Source organism: Oryx dammah, unplaced genomic scaffold (genome assembly GCF_014754425.2).
Source record: "Oryx dammah isolate SB20612 unplaced genomic scaffold, SCBI_Odam_1.1 HiC_scaffold_21, whole genome shotgun sequence".
NCBI lineage: Eukaryota > Metazoa > Chordata > Mammalia > Artiodactyla > Bovidae > Oryx > Oryx dammah.
In genome coordinates this window covers 44,223,042-44,248,037 of record NW_024070205.1, presented here as the reverse complement: position 1 = coordinate 44,248,037, position 24,996 = coordinate 44,223,042, and the positions used below count along the sequence as shown (strand labels likewise).

Genomic DNA, 24,996 nt, shown 5'->3' with positions numbered 1-24,996 from the left:
ACTGTTTAGCAGCTGGTGACTGTTCTTGTCCCATAAGATTAAAATTACTTTAAAAAAAATTATAAACCCAATCAATGGTAATTGTTTTTCAACGTTAGGAAAGGCAGAGAAGTATTAAAAAAAGAAAGAAAGAAACAGTAATGCTACCATTCAGAGAATTCAGAGGATATAATAATTTATATTTTTTAAAAGATGTTTCTATTCAGCAGTTTTCACTGATGTGGATATTCATTCACATGGATAACTGGGCTTCTTCAGGGGGTATTGGGAAGAGGAGAAGAAGGTTACAAATGATACATTTCCAGTGCTTAAGAAGGCACAGAGGAACCTAATAAATAGGTTTTAAAATACACAGGTAAGGACCTCCCTAGGGTCCAGTGGTTAAGACTATCTCACAATACAGGGGACGCAGGTTTGATACCTGGCTGGAGAACTAAGATCTCACAGGCCGCAGGGCCAAGCCCTGTGCATTGGTAATGGATAAACACCCCAGTTAGATCCAGACCCCATTTTGCAAAAGATTTCACTTACCTTCATGTCTCTGGCTCCCAGAATGGTAACCAGGCTCTGGTAGTACTTCTTAACACAGTGGTTTAACTTCACAAAACTAAACAGAAGGTATAGCTAAAATGGACTGGGTCTTTGTAAGATCTTTTTTTTTTCTTTTCTTTGATTTTCTTTGTGAGAGTAGATGCTGTAGACTCTGTGGCCTTTGCTTGTGTTGGCCACCTGGTGTGCATACCCGTTTGGATGCAGGCTGTACTGAGTGACAGTTTCCTTCACTAATAGGGGGAGAAGAACCTGGGAGTGTAAGGAGAGAACCAAGTAGGTTGGAAGCTAGACAAGGGACCAGCTTGAAAGAGGGAAAACCCCTGACTACATGATGAACAATAAATAAACATGGAAGAAGGAAATTATTGAGTCCTGCCCCAAGGCCACCGAAGCAGAGCCTAGAACCAAGGACACCTCTGAAGCTAACTGAATCCCTTTACAACTACCACCAAAAGCCTCCTAATCATCACTAACAAGCCTCCTGACTCCAAATTAGGCAAAGATGTCCACTCCAGTAAATTCCCTATAGTGCTCCCACCAATCACCTAATGCCAACCTTCCAGCAGTAATTTTCTTTGTCTCGAGGCTGTAAAAATCGGCTACTTATCCATGAAAACTGTCAGCTTTCCCTGGTCTGTCAGGAAGTCAGTCTAGTGCATTCACAGTGGTCACATTATTTATGCTCTTTGTTCTTAATAAACTTAATTCCTTCTGAAATGCCCTGTGTTTGGAAATTCTTTTCAAACCTGCGTTCAGACTGCCTCAACCAAAATGTCTAAATTTTTGTTTTTTGCTTTTTTAGTTTGAGTTTGTACATTCATTAATGCTTTTATGAGAATACATTCTTCCGTAGGAACTAAAAAAATGCTGAGTTTCTAGTCTGGGTCGAAGCAGTTGACCCATAAAGATAATACATATGGATGAACACCCAGAATGGAGAGAAAACTCCCCAGGCCATGGCATTGTGCATCTGGGTGCATGGAGCAGAGAGAGGATTTGATAAATTCCCTCTCCCTAGATTTCTAGGAGGCCTCAGCTGCAATCTGAGTTCCAGATGCCATAATTGTAATTATTAATATGCACACATAATGGAATGCTTTATGGTGCTGATGTGAGCTACCTGTACATCCTTAGGGTATTTGTGACTCTGTACTGTGCCTCCCAGACACTTTGGTGGCATCAGTGTTTTCTACATCCTTTAATGCCTTCCATGATGTTGTTCCCATTGCCTGAAACACCACTTTCCCTTTTCCCACCCTAACCTCTCACCGCTCTCTCTTGCACCGCTACCTATTCTTGACTCACCAACCTGGACTGTAATGATTTGTTTGCTTGTTTGACTCCCTTAGTTTATAATCCTCTGGAATGCAGGAACTCTGCCTTGTGAAGTGGCTGATATATAATAAGCCTTTAATAATTTATTGGTTGAGTGACCGAACGTGAATAAATGAATAAATAAGTGAATGATAGCAAAGCTGATCTCACCTCTTCTATGAATTTTCCTATTCTTCATCTATACCAATATCCAGTTCACACAAGGAACATTATTTCTAAAGTATGCTAATAAGTTTGCATTCCCACCAACAGTGTAGGAGGGTTCCCTTCTCTCCACATCCTCTCCAGCATTTATTGCTTGCAGATTTTTGGATCGCAGACATTCTGACTGGTGTGAAGTGGTACCTCATTGTGGTTTTGATTTGCATTTCTCTAATAATGAGTGATGTTGAGCATCTTTTCATGTGTTTGTTGGCCATCCGTATGTCTTCTTTGGGAGAATGGCATTGAAACATGTATAATATCATGTAAGAATCGAAATGCCAGTCTAGGTCTGATGCAGGATATGACACGCTTGGGGCTGACGTGCGGAGATGACCCAGAGAGATGTTGCGGCGCCGCCCCCCCGCGCGGGGCTCATGTTTGGGAACGCATGTACACCTGTGGTGGATTCATGTCAATCTATGCCAAAACCAATACAGAATTGTAAAGTAAAAATTAAAAATAAATAAATAAATTAAAAAAAATAAAAAAAGATAAAGTATGCTAATAATATTCTATTTCTCTTACATTTATTGGGTCCTTATTAGTGCAAGACACTATGAGATCTTATTTAATCCTTACAAGAACCCCACAATATGGGTACTACTATTGTCTTTGTTGTTGTTTAGTCACTAAGCCATGTCTAACTCCTTGTGACCCTATGGACTGTAGCCCACCAGGCTCGTCTGCCCATGGGATTTTCTAGCCAAGAATACTGGAGTGGGTTGCCATTTCATTCTCCAGGGGATCTTCCTGGCCCAGGGACTGAACTCACATCTCCTGCTTTGCAGTGGATTTTAGTAACTTTAATTATAGAGTTAGGATTCCAAAGAAAAAAAGGTTTTGTTGTGTTGTTTAGTTTCTAAGTAGTGTCCAACTCTTTTGTGACCCCATGGGCTGTACTATACTTCTCTATCCATGGGATTTCCCAGGACACTGGAGTGGGTTTCCAGTTCCATCTCAAATTATTGTCTTTACTGGTAAGGAAATAGAGTGTTAGGGAAAGTAGGTGATTGAGCCTTGGTCATGCAACTTATAAGTGATGGAACAAGGATCTGTGCCCTGACTGTTGGAATCCAGAGCCCTCTTGCACTCCCTTGACAAGTTCTATGGGTCCTTCAGGGCCGACCATGGGCTTGGCTTCCTCAGGAAACTTTCCTGCACTTGTGTCTTCATTGTCTGTTTTCTCATCTCTCCTTGTCAGACTGTAGGCCCTGTGAGGCAGGAATCAAATCTCTTTTCTTCCCATTTTTTTGGTGACCACCCTCTTGTGAAGTTACTGGAAAAGGGACTCCTGCTCATACCAGGCAGATGAGAAAAGAGCGGGCTTAGGGATCTGTCTAATATTACACAGCCACTTGTTGTCAGAGCCAGGGGCAGGACCTAGGTTTTCAAATCCCATCCCAGGCTTCTTCTCTGGAAGAAAATGCCTTAGGAATTTGTAAACAATCTGGGACAGATTGTTCAGCATTCACAGGATTTCTGGGTTGCAAGAAACCACAATGTCACCTAGATAAATTCTTCATAGAGTGGGGAGGTGGTTTGTCCAAGGTTGTGCGCAGGTTACTAGAAAGATTGGAGTAATGAGAGCACAGAGGGAGATCACAGTCAGAAGATCCTGGATGAAGCCTCAGTCTGGCACTTAGCTTCTTCTGATTGAGGTTAACCAAAAAAAAAAAAGTATAAATTCAGATTTGAACCAACTTGATGATGACTTTCCTGTTATTGTCCTTGGCCTATATGCAAAAATAGCTTTTCTCTTAGTTCTTCTCTCCATTTATTCTACTTGGCATAGACATATTGGATTGCTGTATTATTTTTTTTCCTTGACTCGTGGTGTCTGGCAGTCTCCTGGACTGCTCATCCCAGTTGTACCTCTCCAACCCGAGCCTCCAGCTCCCTGGTGCCCTACTCCCCCACCTCCTCCCCAGCCTTTGGTTTCCTTCATGGCTGCTAAGTCAGCCAGTCTGCATTGCTTGTCTCTCTTCCAGCTGTGCTCCACACATCCAGCTAAGTCTATTTCCTGGCTGCCATCCTGACCCAAAGCTGTAATTGCTAAAATATTAATGGTGCCCTTTGTGAGAAAAAACACAGGGAAGCTTGGTATAAATGAAAATTGCCAGAGACATGGAAACAGTGAAATGGAAGAAATAAAGCAGAAACATAAGGTGAAAAGGGGCCTCAGCGTTAAGTCAAAGGCGGACATCCTTAGCTCTGCCTTTCTCTTCCTAACACCAAGGTCTCACTGGGAAATGCCAGCTTCACTGGCTGAGATTCACTGTCTTGGCCACTTGGATGGGTTGCCTAATAAGGTAGGTGATCCCTGTGGATTTGCCTGCCTGCCTGGGTCTCCTGAGAGAGAAGAGAAGGGAAGTATGGCACAGATCTGGAAAGAAAAGGCAAACTGTGTGGATAAAGAAAGTAGAGGCTCCCTGTGGTCAAAAATTATGTGACACATTGGCATGAGGAGATCCGTAGGATGCTGAGGACAAGTCAGGCTAGATTCAAAGGCAAAGAGATGTGATTCCGCCCTTTATCCAATCCTTAATGAAAGCACTTAGCACTTTATGCTTTATTTATTGGATTTCTCATACTCTGTCATTATCATTATTGGATTCCTGGTGCCCTGCATGGTGCTTGGCACAAATCACAGTGAGAAGCTATATTTTCTGAATAATCAGAAAGGGGAGGAGTAGAGAGCAAAATGGAAAAGGAAAGGGCAACTCACTGCCGTATTCTTACCTGGAGAATCCCATGGACAGAGGAGCCTGGAGGACTACAATCCATAGGAGAGCCAAGAGTCGGACATGATTGAAGTGGCTTAGCACAGAGAGCAAAAAATGACCCTTAACATTCGCAACATACTGAATGTTAATATTTTTATTCTTTTTGTGATAAAGAGAGTACAAAGGGCTGGGGATGGGGACATCACAGGAGGAGGAAATATAGCGCCACATCTGCAAGAGACACCCCTAAACTACACGTTGAAAAGAAGTAGATCCCCGGAGCAGCCGGTCCCATCCGGAAACCGGAAACCAATCAACATGAGTTTGCCAGTAGCTTGCAGTAGGGCATATGCCCGTTTTTCCAGGTGCTGGCGAGTCAAACTCTTTTCTCGGTTTTCCTCCAGGTTCCTAACTTGAGTCCCATTCTCTGACCTCTCTCATCCTCCTTGTTTTTGTCTTACTTGAGACTGATTCTCACAGGTTTCTCTGATTCCTGTGCTCATTTTCATTACTGGGCATGCTAACACTCTTCTTCCAGTTTAGCAGATTCTTCCAGTCCTCAGTCTTTCAGGCCCAAACAATTTCATCTCCCCACTTCACCTCCCAGTCTCCTCCCTCCTGGAGCACAGAGCTCTGCCCTTGAACTTCTAGGCAAGCATGGCTTACATGGAGTGGGAGAGTGGAAGCAGGTCGCCCTAAGGCAGAAGGTCTGTTCTCTGTGAATATCCTAGGTTTCCTTCAAACAGACAGAGCTCCAGAGAGCATTCCTGGCCCCCTTCTTCAATTTCTGCCCCTTCATTCCACTACTGAACCTCCTCACAGGTACTGCTCAGCACCAGGCAGCTCACTGGGTAGTAAAAGCAACAGCAAGGCTGAGACAGGTGCTCAAGCAACTAGGCTTGTTTTCAGGCTGTGCATGTGCACACAGAATATATGGTGTGCAACAGAGCCATTGTCACTCATACAAAAGGGTTTCTATGGAGCATGTTGAAAGTGAGAAATTAGGGATTTTATTGTAAGCGTGATACTAATCAGAAGGCCCAGAAAACTGGCATTACAGCGACCAACCAGCTTGAGCAGAAGAAAAGAGAGCGATAGAAACCACTTAGGAGTCCCTGCTGATGTTAACATCTGTGGAGTCCTCAGGCCTCCCTGACCTCTTCCCTTCACTCAGATTGGTAGGTTGCAGGTTTAAACATTTGCAAATTCACAGTCATAGTCAGTCATTCGGCACATGATGAATTTCCACTGGCGATCCCTGTAGGGAGAGAGTCAGAGAGCTAATGTCAGTGAGAAAAGACACCTTAGGAAGAATAAAGCAATGAGCAATCTTTGGAGAATTTAGGAACTTAAGGGACACCTAATCTCACTTTCCTCTCAGGAAACATCTCTAAGAAGTCTCAAGAAAACCTATTGGTAATTGTCTATGAGGTCAGGACTCCTGGACACCTCTTCACCCAGTTCAAGGTGCATCTTGGAGGGGACTACCTAGGTTGCCGGTGTGTTTAGGTCCTGTTTATCACCAGTGATCAGCGGATCACTGCTCAGTCTCAAAGCACCTTCTTGGACATACAGGTTAACAGCTTGGGATAAAAGCATTTATTTAACATTTTCTTCATTTCATTGTAAAGAATCATCTCTTACATAGGCTATCCATCTGCTCATTCTTTCTTCTTCTGAAAACGTACAATGTGCTGGGCTCTGGGCTGTACCCTCTTCAGAAAACACTATTACAGGGAAATGGACACAGAGAAAACAACTCTAAAAGCCTTAACATGAAAAGGAAAGTGCCTGTTATTTTTGCATAACAGAAACTGAATTGCATATTTGTTTAGATGGTCAGGCATAGGTATGGTATGAGGAAACATAGAATTGTTTAGTTTTGAAAAATATAGTGTGGATGCATTTCAAGGAACATTCTTTGCTAAGGACTAGCCCAAGTCTTTTGTTCACCTATTTAACAAAAATATATTGAAAGCCTACTCTGCATAGCACTCTTCTGGTCTGATATTATTTAACAATGATAGCAGTGATGGTAATGACAACTGTAACCACTATTTGCTGAGTCCTCCAATATGTCCCGCATTGCACTAGATGCTTTACATATTTTCTCATTTAATCCTCACAATATGTCATTGTTTAGGTGGAGAAGTGGACTCAGAGAAACATGAACTTTATTAACATAATTAGGTGACAATTTCAAGTTCCAAGTTTGTGGAACTCAAATCTTGCTCTTTATCTGATACCACAATGACTCCGTGACTTGACACCCATAACTCCATTGAGAACACAGCTGTCCTATCTTTTGCAAAGTCTTGATGAAGGGCAAAAAAGTCATTCTACGTATAACCACGAAAATGTTTCCCAAGCACAGTGGGGTCATTTAACCTTAGAATATTCTTCTTCCTCTTCAGTCTGAAAGGCCTCTTGCCAGATCAATTTTTCTTAGACACCAACACTGCTAAGATCTTCATCAAGCTGCAAATCTGGAAAGTGGGACTGACCACTCTCAAGTTCTGGGAGGTAACTCTTGCCAACAGCTATAGAACAGGCTGCTCACACAGTAGGGCAGGCTTTGTAATTTGAGTCTGCTGCTCCAGGTTGTTTAGAGTGATAGGGCATAGGATCTCCAAGTATAAAAAGTTTTCAAGAGCCTGGGTAACCAATTATTTATTAGTATTTATTCCTTCAGTTGTTAATAGAGAACATGGCTTATTTTAGATGGAGGTTAAGAAATCGGTGGCATGTGAGTTTATGAAATAAAGTTCATTATTGTAGACAAGTCTGATTTATCTCTATGCCAACAGACATAGCTAAATAAGATCTTGAGCCAGGCATTCACACTGCTCTTTCAAAAGGCTTTAATTGATGCTAAGCAAAATTTAGACTTGGTTGTAAAAGAACCAAGTTATTCGAATCAGGCTTAGTCTCTGATTTCCCTCCTGGATGGTGGTTTTCAAGAAGGGGCAGTTTTGCTCCTCGGGGTTTGTAATTGTTGTTGTCACAACTCTGGGGGAGGGGAGGTTGCTATTGTCATCTAGTGTGGAGGGGTCCGGATGCTGCTGAACATCTGGAATGCAGAGCAAAGGCTCCTCCAACAAAGAGCTATCTGTGTCCCAGCTGGGCAACTCCATTCCAGGAGAAAACCACTATGATCTGCCTGTGGAGGAAAAGCTCCTGCCCAATGAGTCCTACACTGAAAATATTTCTTGAAGGTGATGACCTCAGCATCTTTCAGCAGAGCAGGAGAAATCCAAGTTGTGGATCTTCACACCACTGATTGTTAGTGACTGTGGCAAAATTGCATGGGTATATTAATTGTAAACAAACGCATGATATAATAGCTCAGTTTTCCAAGATTTTAGGTTAAACTATATAACTGAAAATGTCCAAGTCAATAGCCAGTGGACATTTTAACTGTCAAAATATATTTATTTTGAGGAAATTTTGGATGGTGTACTCTCTTTACTGTATTCCTTCCTGTCTCCTTAAGCAGAAAATGCCGAACTAATTTTCTCGTTGACTTGGAAACATCATTAGGAACATTGAGCACCTTCTATACTGTTGTCCAGTGTTGCCCTTCTGGGCTTTGAGTTCTTAGGTCTTTCCTTTTCTTTTTCTTAAATATGGTTTTGTGTGTGTCACATCATTCAGCTGTTTTATTTTAACTGGTGAGAAGTAATATCTTCCCTATTTGTTAAAAAAATTTTTTTAATTGAAGGATGATAGCTTTACATAATTTTGTTGTTTTCTGTCAAACATCAACATGAATCAGCCATAGATATACATATGTCCCCTCCCTCTTGAACCTCCCTCTCATCTCCCTCCCCATCCCACCACTCTAGATTGTTACAGAGCCCCTGTTTGAGTTTCCTGAGTCATACAGCAAATTCCCATTGGCTATCTATTTTATATATGCTAATATATGTTTCCATGTTATTCACTCCACACATCTCACCCTCTCCCTCCATAAGTCTATTCTCTGTGTCTGTTTCTCCATTGAAAGTGAAAGTGAAGTCACTCAGTCGTGTCCGACTCTTTGCGACCCCATGAACTGTAGCCTACCAGGCTCCTCTGTCCATGGGATTTTCCAGGCAATAGTACTGGAGTGGATTGCCATTTCACTGCTACCCTGCAAATAAACTCATCAGTACCATTTTTCTAGATTCCATATACATGCATTAGTATACAATATTTATCTTTCTCTTTCTTACTTCACTCTCTGTAATAGGCTCTAGGTTCATCTACCTCATTAGAACTGACTCAAATGTGTTCCTTTTCATGGCTGAATAATATTACTTTGTATATATACACCACAGCTTCTTTATCCATCCATCTGTCGACGGACATCTAGGTTGCTTCCATGTTCTAGCTATTGTAAATAGTGCTGCTATGAACAGTGGGATACATGTGTCTTTTTCAATTTTGGTTTCCTCAGGGCCTATGCCCAGGAGTGGGATTGCTGGATCATATGATGATTTTATTCCTAGCTTTTTAAAGAATCTTCAGACTATCTTCCATAGTGGCTGTATCAATTTACATTCCCACCAACAGTGTAAAAGGGTTCCCTTTTCTCCACACCCTCTCCAGAATTTATTGTTTGTAGACTTTTTGATGATGGCCATTCTGACTGGTATGAGGTTATAGCTCACTGTAGTTTATTTTTAATTTGCCCCTTCTAGAAAATAATAACTAAGCTAGATAAAAAGGTATGTAAAATGCAAACAATTAATGTGTGAGAATTGAGGGGGTTTTCTGTGAATAAATGCAAGGGATTTTGTTCATGGAGCCTGAAACCTGTATTGCATCTTTTCAGATTTCCTTCATGTTTGTTTCTTTGTTTAATTTTTTTTTAATTAAAGGTCATATTAAATAAGTTAACTCCAATTAGGTATGATATGATTGCACTTAAAAACATAAATATACACAAAAATGTCCCACCCAAATTTGTCATTCTATTCTTTAATGAATTAATGAGTTAGGTTTTGTTCTATTTGCTAAACAGTTACTGGTAACTTTTCAGGAATTCATTTGCTGTGTAAAGTGATGATCACCTAAGTATAAGTAGGTCAAATCAACCTTTTAACACCTGAATTTATTCATATCTCTTTCTTTATTAGCAGGGAGAAGAATTTTTATTTTCTTCTTATTGTTTTGCTTTGATGTATTTGTGATAAAATCGGGAACTGATTGTGAGAGAATGGGGATTAAAAAAATTAGTACTGTCTTTCTCTGAAGTTCTCCTTTTTTGTTTCTAAATATCGTTGGTGAGTTTTGTGTGTTTCTCCTCTCCAGTCCCCTCTCTTTCTCTTTTCTCTCCCTTCCCGCAACCCAAAGTGAGGACCATATAGAGAAGTGGTATTGGAGAGGGTTCATTTCGACAGTGGGCACTCTTTCAATCACTTTTGTCCTCTCTAACACGTTTGGTAGGAAAAAAAAATGCTTTTTGAGACTGAATAAAAGGAAGAGCATAAACGATCATGGAATACCAACTTGAGCATCTCCTGCTCTGAGCAATCTGGAACCCATCCTCATCTCCAAGGGTGAGCTGCTCCATGAAGTAGGTTCAATTCCCATTGTTTTCCATTGTCCTGTCAATATTTTAGTTAACCTAGACCAAGTAGGAAACTAAAATAGGGAAAACCCCAGATCAAAAATCCTGCTGATATGACCCTTGCAGGGAGCTGGTCCCTGACCACTCTAACCTTGCCCATGGGGAAGGCTCACCTTTCCACTGCAGAGAAAGTGGTTGTTGCCCCTCGCATATAATAATCATAATTGTAGGAAATCATGTCCATCTCCTCACCATAGTGGCCTGGATATTCTGTTGTCAGCCTGTGTGGGAAGAACAAAAGGTTAGAGGGAAAAGGTAAAACTACTACTGTTGGGAGCAAACAGGAGACATGCTATAGAGAAGAGATACAGCTTCAACATTATGGGGGACCCAAATCAGAGCTGGATGGCCTCTGCTACACCATTCCAGGCTGCAAAAAGACGGACAGTTTTCTCGCACGTCTCATGTTCCTTCTTGCCACTAAACTAGACACTAAAAAAGATATAGCGAGCTCCTCAGGCCTTGAGGAAACATTGACTAATATCAGTATTAGTTCAATCCAATCAAGTCAACCAGAACCAGGCTTTCAAAATGTGGGTTGTGACTTACTAGTAGATCATGAAATCAATTTATTTGGTTAGGACCAGCTGAACTTTAAAAAAGAAGAAGAGATTGAATAGAAAATATCAGAGACTGCATTGTACATACTAAAGATAAGTTCTGGTGTACATACTAAAGATAAGTTATTGTGTATGCAGATAAAAACTTTGTTTCAAATATATGTGTGTGCATGTATTTATATATTATTTGTATAGTCTGATAATATGCACTTTTTTTTACTGTATTTGAAAAATATTAAAATAAAATATAAGCTGTATAAAAGTAGTTTTTACCTAGTCTGCCATTGTTTCTTTGGCACCTAAAACAGTTCCTGGTACATAGTATTTGTTGAATAAATAAAGAGCCTTGACAGAGTCATTTAATCTCAGCTTCCTGGTCTATAGAAGAATGAAGGTTACCCTATAGGTTTGTCATTTGGGCTAACACAAATAAGTATGACACGTGGTAGGACTTGAATTGTTAGGAGAAATTTTGTCTTCTTCCTCCACATTTCCTTCTTTCTCCTCCATTATTAAGTCAAGCCCTGGCCTCTCCCTGGCTCGTTGTGGTCCACTCTGGAATAAATCTAGAATTTCCTGGCTCTTACAATGCTTCACTACCGGGGATCTTCAGGATCAAAATAGTCCTTTTGGTATGATATGTGTTCCCCAAAGTCTTTATCTGCACCCTCAAACTGCTTGGGAAACAAATAGTGTCAGTAATTTAATCTGATTTGGGGTCATAAGTCATTGTATGTTGATTATATAAAGATCTCCCTCTATGTAGACTTAATACTACAAGGATTGTCATGAAATCTTAAAAAGCCAGATTCATAAACTGGAAGGTCTCTTAGAAGATTCTCAAGCTTTGATGCAACAAGTTAACACAAGATAACCTGAGTTATTGAAGCTGAAGTTGCTCAGTCGTCTCCAACTCTTTGAGACCCCATGGACTATAGCCTACCAGGTTTCTCTGTCCATGGGATTTTCCAGGCAAGGATACCAGAGTGGGTTGCCATTTCCTTCTCCAGAGGATCTTCCCAACCCAGGAATCAAACCCAGGTCTCCCGCATTGCAGGCAGACGCTTTACCTCTGAGCCACCAGGGAAGCCCAAACCAGAACCTAAAACTTCACTCTCTTTGTTCATAACCATTTGTTTTCCCACATTATGCACTTGTTCTTCTTCTCTGATTCTTCTCAAGACATAATTATGCTCTATCAGAACGTCAAGCCCTATCTAGAGTGGGTTTCATGTGTTTCTGCTTAATATTTATGGAAGGAAACAGGCTAAGGCAGAACCGTATTTTGTGCTTCCCAGGAGACTCAGAACAAGGACTTTCTCTTCCTAATGAAAACATTAAATGACTCATAAATGGCCCTAATAGGTTTTCATTTGGATTCTGTTGGTTGTGATCCCTGAGGATTCTAACAAGTGCTAGATTCAAGTTTACCCAAAGGAGGAAGGATTTGTTGATAAAGAAAATTAGGATTAAAAGAGATGGAGTAGAATGTATTTTTTCTTACATCAGGGAGCACAAAATATTTTCCAGAATTTTTAGAGCACTCTTTAGATACAATATATAAAAGTTAATTGCCAAACATTTTAAGATGTGCTGAGGCAGAAATCTACCTAAGGTAATAGTGTGTGGGAGTCACTCAGTCGTGTCTGACTCTTTGTGACCCCATGGACTATAGCCCACCAGGCTCCTCTGTCCATGGAATTCTCCAGGCAAAGATACTGGAGTGGGTTGCCATTCCCATCTCCAGGGGATCTTTCTGATCCAGGGATTGAAACTGGGTCTCCTGTTTTATAGGCAGATTCTTTACCATCTGAGCCACCAGGAAAGCCCCAAGGCAATACTACATTAAGCTAAATCCAGTTCCCAGAACTATTGGAAGTCATTATGCTAGACTGTTATTTTTTTAAGTTTTTACTGATCTACTTTCAAATTATTTCGATAGTTAAATACATTTGGAATGAAATGGGAAAGAGAGGCTTGCATTTTTTTAAAAATGACATTTTAAGCTTCAAAGGGGGACAAAAGTTATCCATTGCTTTTTTCAACTAGCAGTTCCTATGGCTTCATTTTTGGTAGTGACCAAAAGTCTCCTGTTCAACTGACAGTTTGACTCTAAGGTTTCTCTGTGGGGGACTGCTGTTGAGTAAATTTCTAGAATACCCTCAGGAAGGTGTCATATATGCTTATTTGTGTATTTCCATCTTGGTCCCAGCCAGTTTTTTTTTGTTTGTTTGTTTTTACCTGATATTGGGGATTTTCATGCTGTTTTGTTTTTGTTATAAAATCATAAGGTCAAGTGTAGATTATTTTACAGAATCTTTGATTAAGAGGGTAAGGCAAGAGTTTGGGTTTTGGTAAAAATTACTTCTACTTTATGAAAGTTAAAAATACAGAGGAAGAAAGAACCCCAATCAATAAGCCTCCCAAACACCATTCATAGAGGGAACTGCTGCTTCAATACAGTCAGGATTCTGAATTTTAGAACAAGATAAGTGTGCCTCCATTTAGTTTCTGAGGATGTCATGCACACACAAAATATTCCAATAAGTGAAAGCCCTAGTAATAACTCCTCAGAAGGAAAAAATAGAATTTAAATGTTCAGAACAAGACACGGGGACAAGGGCATAAGGACTTGTCAGGAAATTAAAAGAGACTACAAGGAAGCACAAGATCAGGGTTTCATAAACTATGGTGATGGGCTTCCTGAGGGCAGAAGGGGAGGAGTTCAGTGTGGTTCCAGATTCCTTGTGGATTACCAGGTCACTGCAGGCAGTTTTATGGCAAAGTACACTTCATATTGAGCACTGCCATACATTTCCAGACCAATTAAAACAATCAAACAGGCTTTCCCTTGCAAGAAGAAGAGAAAGTTCTGTCAGTAACATTGCTGTTGTTCAGTCACTAAGTTGTGTCTGGCTGTTTGTGATCCTATGGACTCCAGCATGCCTGGCTTCCCTGTCCTCCACTCTCTCCCCGAGTTTGCTCAAACTCATGTTCATTGAGTAGATAGCATCATTGGATGCTATCTAACCATCTCATCCTCTGCTGCCTCCTCTTCTTTTTGCCCTCAATCTTTCCCAGCATCAGGGTCTTTTCCAATGACTTAGCTCTTCACATTAGGTGGCCAAAGTACTGGGGCTTCATCTTCAGCATTAGTCCTTCCAATGAATATTCAGGGTTGATTTCCTTTCAGATTGATTGGTTGATCGGCTTGCAGTCCAAGGGACTCTCAAGAGTCTTATCCAGGACCACAATTCAAAAGTATCAATTGTTCAGTGCTCTGTTTTCTTTATGAACCAACTCTGACAATCCATACATGACCACTGGAAAAACCATAGCTTTGATTATATGGACGTTTTTTATGCAATTTACTGAAATGAGTTTACTACTGAAGCTCTTCTATCAGGATCCTTATATATCCATTTACAGAGTTAATTGTCCCTCTGTGTGTGTTTCCCCTATCACTTTTAGATGAGTGGCTACTGGTGCATACTTTCTCACTTTAAACTACTTTTAATGCCATCTGTAAGCAAGAGTATGGCATCACTGACTCATTGGACATGAGTTTGAGCAAGTTTTGGGAGTTGGTGACCAACAAGGAAGCCTGGCGTGGTGCAGTCCATGGGGTCACCAAGAGTTGGACACAACTGAGTGATTGAACTGAACTGTAGGCAAGGGGACAGGACCAGAAGGTTGTTTCAAAACTAAGTAAGAACTTGATAACATAGAACCACTTGTACAGTTTCTTGTATTAGATAAGTTTGAAGAAGATAGAAAGAAATTAAATAATGTCTTGGTTATGAATTGAAAAAGGCCCATGCAAATGGAGAGGATTTTTGAAACAGATATAGGATTTTCTCATCTAAGATTACTAAAGCTCTGAAATTATCAATGGATTCAGCTAGAATCAATAAATGATTGCTGTCCAGTACGTTACCACAAACTGAGCCACAGCTGACAGGTGGCATTCTCCTGTTCTATGAGAATAGGACATGTCACAGAGCTTACTCATATATATGTCATCACATTCATTTTAAAAAGGAGAGTAGAGATAGAATTTAAAGAGGACAATTTACTTATTGTTGGAGGTTTGCTCGAGAACTTATGCAATTTTTAATAGTTAAAGGAAAGGGTTTTGACTCTTTCTTAACAGAAAGTGACTCAGTATAGATTTTATCAAACTTCACCTTTATTATTGATTTATTTTGTTTAGTTGCTAAGTCATGTCTGACTCTTTTGCAGCCCTATAGACTGTAGCCCACCAGGTTCTGTCCATGGGATTTCCCAGACAAGAATACTGGAATGAGTTGCCATTTCCTTCTCCAGAGTATATTCCCAACCCAGGGATGGCACCCTCATGTCCTGCATTGCAGGCAGATTCTTTACCACTGAGCCATTCAGGACGCCATTTATTATTGATTACTGAGACTTGAACACAAGGTCAGACCTTGTAGCACCAGCATCTATTTGTTACAGTCTGAACTGCCAGCAAGTAGGACAACTGGATTCTTTGGGGGTCATCCTAGAAGCTCCACTTTTAGGCTGTGTACCTCACTGGTGTGCACAAGAACAAATGGGGCCATGCCCTATGGTCCAGCATCAGTTAGTATCATATCCTCAACCTTATCCCACTTTGTGGGATACCAGAGAAGCACACACCACAGATGTCCTACCCTAAAAACTGGAAGAAAACCCAGAATCTACAGGTTAACAAACCAGAAGGGGGTGCCTAAAGAAGCCATACATCAGCTTTTTTCAAAACAAGAGTGAACAGTGTTTCCCATCCCATTCTTTAGCACTCAGCCCATCCTCAAACAACATTTTAGAGAAGCTTCTTCTGGTCAATCCAACCTCTAATTCTGTCTTACTTCTATTTTCTATGCTTCCCAGAATTCCCTGGTGACTCAGATGGTAAAGAGTCTCCTGCAATGCAGAAGACCCAGGTTCGATCCCAGGGTCAAGAAGATCCCCTAGAGAAGGAAATGGAAACCCACTCCAATAGTCTTGCCTGGAGAATTCCATGGACAGAGGAGCTTGGTGGGCTACAGTCCACGGGGTCGCAAAGAGTTGGACACGACTGAGCAACTAACACGTCACTTTTCTGCTTCTCAATTAACACCTTGTTTAAAATACCCTATTCTAATGTTCTGGGCCTTGCAGGTGGCTCAGTGGTTAAAAATCTGCCTGTGGTGCAGGAGACATGGGTTTTACCCCTTGGTCAGGAGGATCCCTTGGAGAAGGAAATGGCAACCCACTCCAGTATTCTTACCTGGGAAATCCCATAGACAGAGGAGCCTCCCAGACTATAGTTCATGGGTTCACAAAAGATTCTAACACAACTCAGTGACTAAACAACAACATTCTAAAGTCCTATTACTTGTCAACACCACATATTTAGCTTTTGATTAAAAAACAGAATACTGTATAGCATCTTGTTTCACAATGGTGATCAGTACAGTGAGCTCTTTGAGGGGTCATTAGTATATGACAAGCATATACACTTTTATAATCTAGTTCAGCTGTGGACGTGGAAAAATTCAACACTTGTAGACTTGGGATATGTTGAGATTGACCTACATTCTACAACCAGTCAAAAAGAGGACACCCCTTTCTGACAGGCAAATCACTGAAAAGTGTCTTAAATAAACAGAATCTGCTTGTGATCAATCCTCTTGCTTAATAAATGCTTTGCTAGGTAAGCTACAAAGAATGAGAAAATTGTAGGTGAGACTAATTTGCCAGTGGCCTGGCATCCCCAACAGGTGCTATATCTGGACCTATTTGAATTAATTTTGCAAAAATGAGAAAAGCAAAACCCAATTGCAGTTATGCATAAAAGAAAGCAACCTCAGAGTCAACTGGCTTCTGCAAAGAGCTGGGGGAAGAGTTCAAGTGGGACTAAATGACTCTGGAGTCACCAAAGTGCCCTTCTCTGCAGAGAGGCCCTGAACTCTGGGGGTAGGAGAAAGAATTCAATACGGTCATGTCTGTCCTCTTGTGGCATTTTGGAGCACTATATATCAAAGTGTTCAAGTATGTATCACAACAGGGGAAACACAGTTCTAGAGATATCTGTGGTTTTAAATTAGAATAGGAAAGTCCCTAAGTATTTTCCAAATTGCTGTCTTGGAAAAGAATTTCCAGCTCACCATTGCAAGCCCAGGGCTGGTTAGTAAGCACATTTGTTTTGACTCATGTTAGTTTTCACTGGCCACACTGCGTCATGGTTGCCCTGATCCTGCAGTTGGTGGAGACAATTCCAGCTGCAGTGTCTCCCCTCCAGCTTAAATAACCACTTTCTTCTCTGTTTTCACTATGAGATGCCCACTGTATTGTTACCTAATACTCCATCTGTCCAGGTCTTATTTTCTCATCGAGATTCAGAGGACTCAGTCCTGTGCAAAGCATGTGGGACCTGGAGGCAGATAGACCTGTTGGAATTGAGTTCAGAACTTTGAACAAGTCACAACTTCTGCACCCTGGTTCTCTCATCTGGGCTATAGATCAAGATTTCTGTGCATCAGAAGTAAATGAGCTAACAGGGTAGATTAATAAATAAAATAAATAAAAATTATCATCATCGTTAGGAATTGAATCAAAGTCTATGAACTGTACTTATATCCATTTATATTCAGTCTGATTAAGTGAATTAATGAATAGAGGAATGAATGATTATTTCTAGAATACAATAAAAGAGAGCAGACAAGAAAGTATAGAGCCACAAATTTGGAATTGTAAGGTTTATTTTGTTCTAAGCAGCAAGTAGAACCTGGTCTTATGTTACCCAATACTTACTAGACAACCAGCCACATCTCTGAAATTTCTACTCTTGAAGGTTGAGCATAGGAAGGGAGGAAGCACTGACATGCAGGCAGCAAATACATTTCTAAATTAGATATATGGCACAATGATTACAACAGCCACGCCACCCCAACTGATGACAGATATGATTGATTTTGCTGAAGCTCAAAGGGTCCATCGACCCCTAAAATGAGTGCTTTGTGCTTCATGCAGTGCCAGGCAATGGTTGATCTAAGGCCCAGAAGCATCTAAACTCATGGCAAGCTGCTTAAAAATGTGACATCCAGTCTTACTTTCTCAAAATGTGGGTGTCTCCATCTCTATAACAGCTTCCAACCTGCTCAGAGGAAGCATCGTAGAAGCTTCCCTTCCCACCAGGCTTCTGGGAGTAGTGCTGTAGTAGGCATCGGAGTAGGGGTTGGGGGGGGGCAGATGCCACATGGAGATGTCTATGAGGTCATCCTTGTCCCTTGTTCCCTTGTCTTGTGGGAAATGGGAATGCAAACATTATCCATTTTGTATTAAAGCAGTTAAAGTAGTTAAAGATAAGCTTTGATGGAGTGCTTTGGGTAGGAAGAGAAGAATATTCAGATGAGCTGGTTTTGTTGTAGTTGTTAGCCAGAACTATCTAGGAATTAAAAAAAAAAATCTCTGGCTTATGACTTGAGCATAATGGAGGGAGAGACCAGATAGTGGAGAATAGAATGCAGTATCTGAGATTCACATAGAAACTCAGTAAAAATTCATTATAGAAATGCAAGGCTGAAGGAAAACTCATGGATTATCTATGCTGATTCTGAGGAAGGGCTTTCTTTCTTTCTTTTTTTTTTTTTTTTTGTCAAAACATATTATGCAGTGAACCTGAGGAAAGGCCATGAATCTGGAAAAGAAACATTTAGGAAAGGAAACACATGCTCAATTCAAAACTGTTGGTCCCTGGGACATGGTCTTTGCCTGGACAGCCTCAGCGTGCTGACGGGGGACAGCCTGGTGCATGGCAAGCAGCCACTGGAGCTGCATGGAGACTGGGGAATTATTCAGTCTCTGAAAGGTTGTGGCTTCCTCAGTGACACGTGTTTGTGGTTTGCAGATGAATGGACTAAGAATGCATAGTCTCACACATAAATAAATCTGTGTAACAACATTTACATCTGTACCCAGTCCCAGTGGGGACTCGTGCATGCTGCCGTGTCTGCTTCTGTCAGGAATTTGCTTTCTTACCAGACTTCGCTGATGCTATAATATCTCGTGAGAAACTGCAGAGACTGAAATGGGAGAGGCACCTTGGTCCCCAGCAAACAAATAAATCCCGCGCTTATGTGGGAGTTGCTTGGATGATTTACTTTTTTCTCCTGTGCACAGGGTGCTATTCCTGAATCCCTAAAAGCTTGCAAGCTCAGAGAGGATAGATGCTCACTTCTCAGTGTCAGGCTCAGTGCTATAGAACAGCCTTCCAAGTGGGAAGAGAAAAATGTTTCCACCCACATATGCCCAGTTCCCTGGGAGGTGATTCAAGTTAGTTAAAGTGATGTGAGGGAAGGTTTCGAGGAAGAGGGTTATCAGGAGCTTTCACTGTGGGAAGGTGTGGGAAAACAGTTCTCGCTCGAAGGGCTGTTAAAAGGATCGGATAAAATAATGCACTTGAAGGAAGACTTTTTCCACTATAAAACCTCCTCATATCAATGTCAGGTTTCCTCCCTGTTACTGTTCCAAGGGGCCTGTGATGCTCAACTATTCATTTGAAAAATTTATTGCCTACTTTGTGCCAAGCAATATGCTGAGATGCCAGAGAAATAAGACCTAATTCATGCCCTAGAGGTTTCATGCAATTTAGAAAAACATAGAATGTCATGACTCAGGAAACTTAAAGATGCCACTAAAATGTCTAGACGTGCCGGCGGGACAGTGAGTCATGCCCTGCATACCACAGTGCCTCGTGCAATCTCATTGTGCTATTCCAAGTGTCCCTTTGGAAAAGTACTATTTCCTTGACAACCACAGTAGTTCTCAGCTCTAACACCACATAACCAGGAAGAGGTCCAGTCAAGTGAAGCCTTTCTTAGCGGGACCACTTCAAAGAGGACTTCCTGTGTCTTTCAGAGGAATTCTCTCCTCCATTCTTCTCCTCTTTCTCTCCACAGTTTGATTCTACCAACTATCACTGTCAGGTTTGGGTGATGGAGTAGGATGAGGAATGGGGAGAGTGGGGTGGTGGGAGAGGATGAGCAGACCATTGCAGACCACGGCCAAGGATACATTTTGTTACCAGAGATTTTAATCTTGGGTAACTTAAGAAAAGTTGCTCATCTCTGCCAGCCTTTGATCTCAAGACTTTGTTTCCACATACACGGCTCCATGCTCGTGAAATTCTCAGCCTTTTAGAAACTGGGGGGCTCCTGCTTCTCTACTCCAAATGGAAGACCCTTTAGGTCTTGGATTCAGGAACTTTCACAGTTATAACCTACACCCTAGCCATGTCTGTTCACCAACCATGGTGGAGTAAGACCGCGCTTTATGGAGGCATCTGGTCCCATCACTTCATGGCAAATAGATGGGGAAAAAGTGGAAGTAATGACAGATTTTACTTTCTTGGGCTCCAAAATCACTGTGGATGGTGACTGTAGCCACGAAATTAAAAAAAAAAAAAAAAAAAAGCTTGTTCCTTGAAAGGAAAGCTTTGACAAATCTGTACAGCACATTAAAAAGCAGAGACATCAGTTTGCTGACAAAGTTCTATAAAGTCAAAGCTAAGGATTTCCCAGCAGTCATGCATGGATGTGAGAGTTGGACCTTAAAGAAGGCTGAGTGCTGAAGAATTGATGCTTCCAAACTGAGGTGCTGGAGAGAGATTCTTGAGAGTTCCTTGGACTGCAAGGAGACCAAATAAATCAGTCCTAAAGGAAATCAACACTGAATATTAATTGCAAAGACTGATGCTGAAGCTGAAGCTGCAATACTTCACTGCCTGATGCTGAGAGCTAACTCATTGGAAAAGACCCTGATGATTGAAGGCAAGAGGAGAAGGCGACAACAGAGAATGAGATGGTTAGATAACATCACTGACTCAATGCACATGAATTTGAGCAAACTCCGGGAGACAGTGGAAGATAGAGGAGGCTGGCGTGTTGCAGTTCATGGAGTCGTAAAGAATCAGACACGACTGAGTGAGCAACAACAACAACAGTATGGAGACATTTTGGACAGCTGGCTGAAGTCCCTGCCCCATCAGAGAGCTACTGCTATCAGGTGACTTTGAGCTCTGAATTTACCATTCATCACTGCTTCAAACAGAAAAATGCTGCCTATCCCTAGAGACACTATGCCCTACTTGAGCATCTGTGGAGTTGTTTGGTTACCGAGAATAAGCGTGACCCACAAGGCTGTTTTTCCAAGCATCACATCACACTGTGGAGAGATATGTCACTTGAGTGAGTCAACCTTCAAATGTTGACACTTATTCTTTTGTTCTAAGTAGAAACGTCTGACTTGTTTCCAGACTGAACAAGTTGTGTTGTCAGCATCCAATGCAAGTTATCAGAATATACATATACATATCTATATTCTCCTAGTCAACTCAAAAGCTAGGTCCTTTTTTAAGTCTATGATTATATACTATGTTTGGCACTCTGACCTGGAGAAAGGCTGGATCTTCAAAAGAAGTCCTGCAAGAAAACATAGGGTCCCAGATATGTCCAGTGTCCTTGGACGTGATGAGACGTTATCATGATAGAGATAGAAAAGAGCACTGAAACAGGAGTCTGTAAACTTCAGCTTAGAGGTGAACCACCATGAAATAAGCTGGCTGGTCTGGGGCAAGTCACGTTTTTGCTGTATTGCTCTGTTTGTTTGTTTTTCTACCAAAAGAGGGATGTAGGAACACTGAGTTGACCTGTAAGGTCCCTCCCAGTGTGAATACTACTCTGGCCTTTTCTTTCATCTATCCATTCCCTTCTATAGGCTAGCTACTATATTTAAAACGTGTTTGTGATGGCTGATGGTTATCTGAAACTAGAAACGTGGACCAAAGCACACTCCCCCAAGCTCCCCTCCAGTCCCGGTAGCCGTAAGGGATTGCGTTTGGCTGCCAGGCTCACCAGCAGGAATATGGGCATCTCTTGCTGTAGCGACAGCAGTAAAATTGCCACTCTCGATCCAGCACTGACTCGAAGTAGCGGCTCTGGAACCCTGCCACCAGTCCATTGTTGGAGCATGTCTGGTACCTAAAAAGAAGAGAAAACTCCAAATAAACTAACACAATGGTGCACAAATTCACCCCCTCCCCAAGATCTTAACACCCAGTTACTAAGGCAAGCCACTCTTTCAAGGACCTAGATTCCTTACAATTATTCTATTTATGCAAATAATAAGGACTTTGTCTTATTGGTAGGAATGACATATACTCACCATTAAAATTCAAATGATTCGAAATCTTTCAACTGGAGGAAAATTGGGAAACTCTGCTCTTGTTAGACCTCTGAGAATATGTTGTTAGATGGAAGAATGCATAAATGGATGGATACAGAGGCATCTAGAATTTTTACAAATGCAAGATTGTATTATTCATGCCGTTTAAAATGAAAGATAATATAATTCACTTTGTCTGAATTGAAATAAAATGAAGACAAGGAAAAACACAATGGATTGATGAACTTCAAATAAACATTTCTTCTGCTTAAGAGTGGGCGGATTCTCTACCCCTGAGCCACCGGGGAAGCCTTGAAAGCTTTCAAAAGCTCTTCCAAAGTGAATCTTAGCTCACTGTGTTTTTCTGCATTTTTACCCCCCTGGACATTGATCCTGTTCCCTCTTGTGAGGAAACAGAGCTGGAATTTGTCTCTGTGTCACTACCTGGCAGTTGTTGGAATATATTCATGCTTTCCAAGTAAAGATAAGTTTCCAGAAAATATAATAGATAAAGTAAGAATTAAATACTCAGTGTTGATAGGTGAGAGAGACCTTGCTGACACACAAACTATAAAACCATCAATGACTGAACTTCATTTTGTTCTTTTTAATTATTGGAAATGATCTTCTGGATCATATATATATATATATATATATATATATATATGCATGAATGAATAAATGAATAATGATTGGGGGAAAAAAGATGCTTTCTGACCAGACATGAAATATATTTAGTATCTAGTTTGATCAGATTCAAATAGGGACTTCCCAGGTGGTTCAGATGGTAAAGAACCCGCTTACAATGCAGGAGACCTGGGTTTCATCCCTGGGTCAGGAAGATCCCCTGGAGAAGGAAATGGCAACGCACTCTAGCATTCTTGCCTGGAGAATCCCAAGAACAGAGGAGCTTGTGGGCCATACTCCATAGGGTCTCAAAAGAGTTGGGCATGACTTAACAACTGAGCACGTATTCAAATGTGTTTATCCATTCATCCAACAAACTTGTACCTCCTCACTATTCTGTATCAATCTCTGTGCTCCTATGTTGAAACAAAAATCAAGAAATGGGCTTGGTACTCAGTCAACGGGCAAATTGGCTCAAAGTCCCTGTTCCCAGGACTTGCAAGAAGTTGTGACAAACCTTAGAAAGCTCAGCTATAAGATATAAATAATGCAAGTTAAGATGTACATTGAGACCTATGCCTATTAATGACCTAGCCTTCTTTGCTCTACCATTGCTCACATCTCAGCTTTGGAAAGCACCTGGTACATTTCAGGAAGCCATACAATTGGAATGGATGACTAAGGCCTGAAGGGTAGCCTTGGGGGTTGATTTTCCACAATGGTTTATCCTATCCTAATTCTAGCTTTGCTAGTGAGATGCAACTTCAATAGAAAGCTCTAAGAGTTGTAAACAAAGCTCATATGTGTCCAAAGAGTGATGGTGCATCAAACTGGTACTCTGTGATCTTTCTCCATCACTAAAAGTTTGCCTCCCTCTAAATCTGCCCTGTCAGAACTGAACCAGCCTTTCCTGGAACTGTTGTTCCACTGTCTTGGTTTGTCCTGGGCACTCAGACTGTCACAGGGATGCATTCCCATGATGGTAAGTTCCCATAAACAAAAATAAATGCAACAAGATAAGCTGAATGGTTTCAGTACCAGTTCTGAAGCCCATCCAAGTTCCATGAATTCTCTGCTGGCTGCCAGCCAGGCAGCTGACCCCACAGTCCTATATGGGAAGTGTGCGTGTGTCACTCTCTCAAATGCCACCTAAAATAACACTGCCTTGTGAAGATTATTTGGACACTACACGCCCAGGGCCCAGGGCATAATAACAGTATGTACTTATTAAGGTTATTATGAAGACAAAATGAAGCAATGCATACACAACTCTGTGGCTCAGATAGTAAAGAATCTACCTGCAAAAGAGGAGATGCTGGTTTAATCACTCAGGAGGGTCAGGAAGATCCCCTGGAGAAGGGAATGATTACCCATGCCAATATGATTGCCTGGAGAATACCTCATGGACAGGGGAGCCTGGAGGGCTACAGTCCCTGGAGTTGCAAACAGTCAGACAGAACTGATCGAGACTAACACTTTCACTTTCATATACAACTCTCTCCAGTTGAGATGTGCTAGTTCCATTGTCCTACAGCATGTGGGATGCCAGGTCCCTAATCAGAGATTGAAGCTTCATTGCCTACATTGCAAGATGGACTCTTAACACTGGACCATCAGGGAAGTTCCCCAGAATGCACTTGTAAGAGTCCATCATTCAAATCCAGGAGGGACCTTGAAACTCTCTGCAAGCAGTTCTCAGAAATGCAGGTGAGCGATACATCTTCCCACTTCTACCCTCTCCTTCAAGAACAGAGCCTACTCCAGGATGAGGGTGCAAAATGAATCTAGTTTTGGGCATTCCTCTCCTCCACTCTTCTCCCTTTCAATCACCTTTTCAAAAAGTACTTAATAAGATCCACCTAAAGATTTTTCCACAAACTGCAGGATTTCAAACACAGGAACCAGGCAGGTGAGAAGGGGAATGAAGGCAGCTTATCAACAGGATGGGAGGGAGGGGGAGTTGGACAAAGCTTGCATTACCTAAGTGATTCAAATTCAATTTTTTTTTAAGTTGTGGAAAAGACATCCCTGAGGCTCTGCTTCACTGCCCAGTGCATGACTGTTGTTCTTAAATGGTCTGCAGAAAAGAAGATGGGCCCAAGACTGCAGTTTTCCTGGTAAAGGATAATAGGACCCAGCTGAGCCCTAGGCACAGGTTCCATGAGAACATTCCCTC

At 41.4% G+C, this 24,996-nt stretch overlaps 1 protein-coding gene across 1 annotated transcript in view; it reads right to left on the bottom strand.

Annotated features, from left to right (window-relative positions):
- Positions 1-4,948: 4,948 nt before the first annotated feature.
- DPT (dermatopontin) overlaps positions 4,949-24,996 on the bottom strand; it is a 36,288-nt gene continuing 16,240 nt past the window's right edge. Inside the window, exons 2-4 of the mRNA XM_040263564.1 lie at positions 21,884-22,009; positions 10,542-10,649; positions 4,949-6,072 (exon numbers count right to left, since the gene is read on the bottom strand). Coding sequence (XP_040119498.1) covers positions 6,006-6,072; positions 10,542-10,649; positions 21,884-22,009 — 301 coding nt within the window. The 3' untranslated portion in view covers positions 4,949-6,005. The remainder of the gene's footprint in view (positions 6,073-10,541; positions 10,650-21,883; positions 22,010-24,996) is intronic.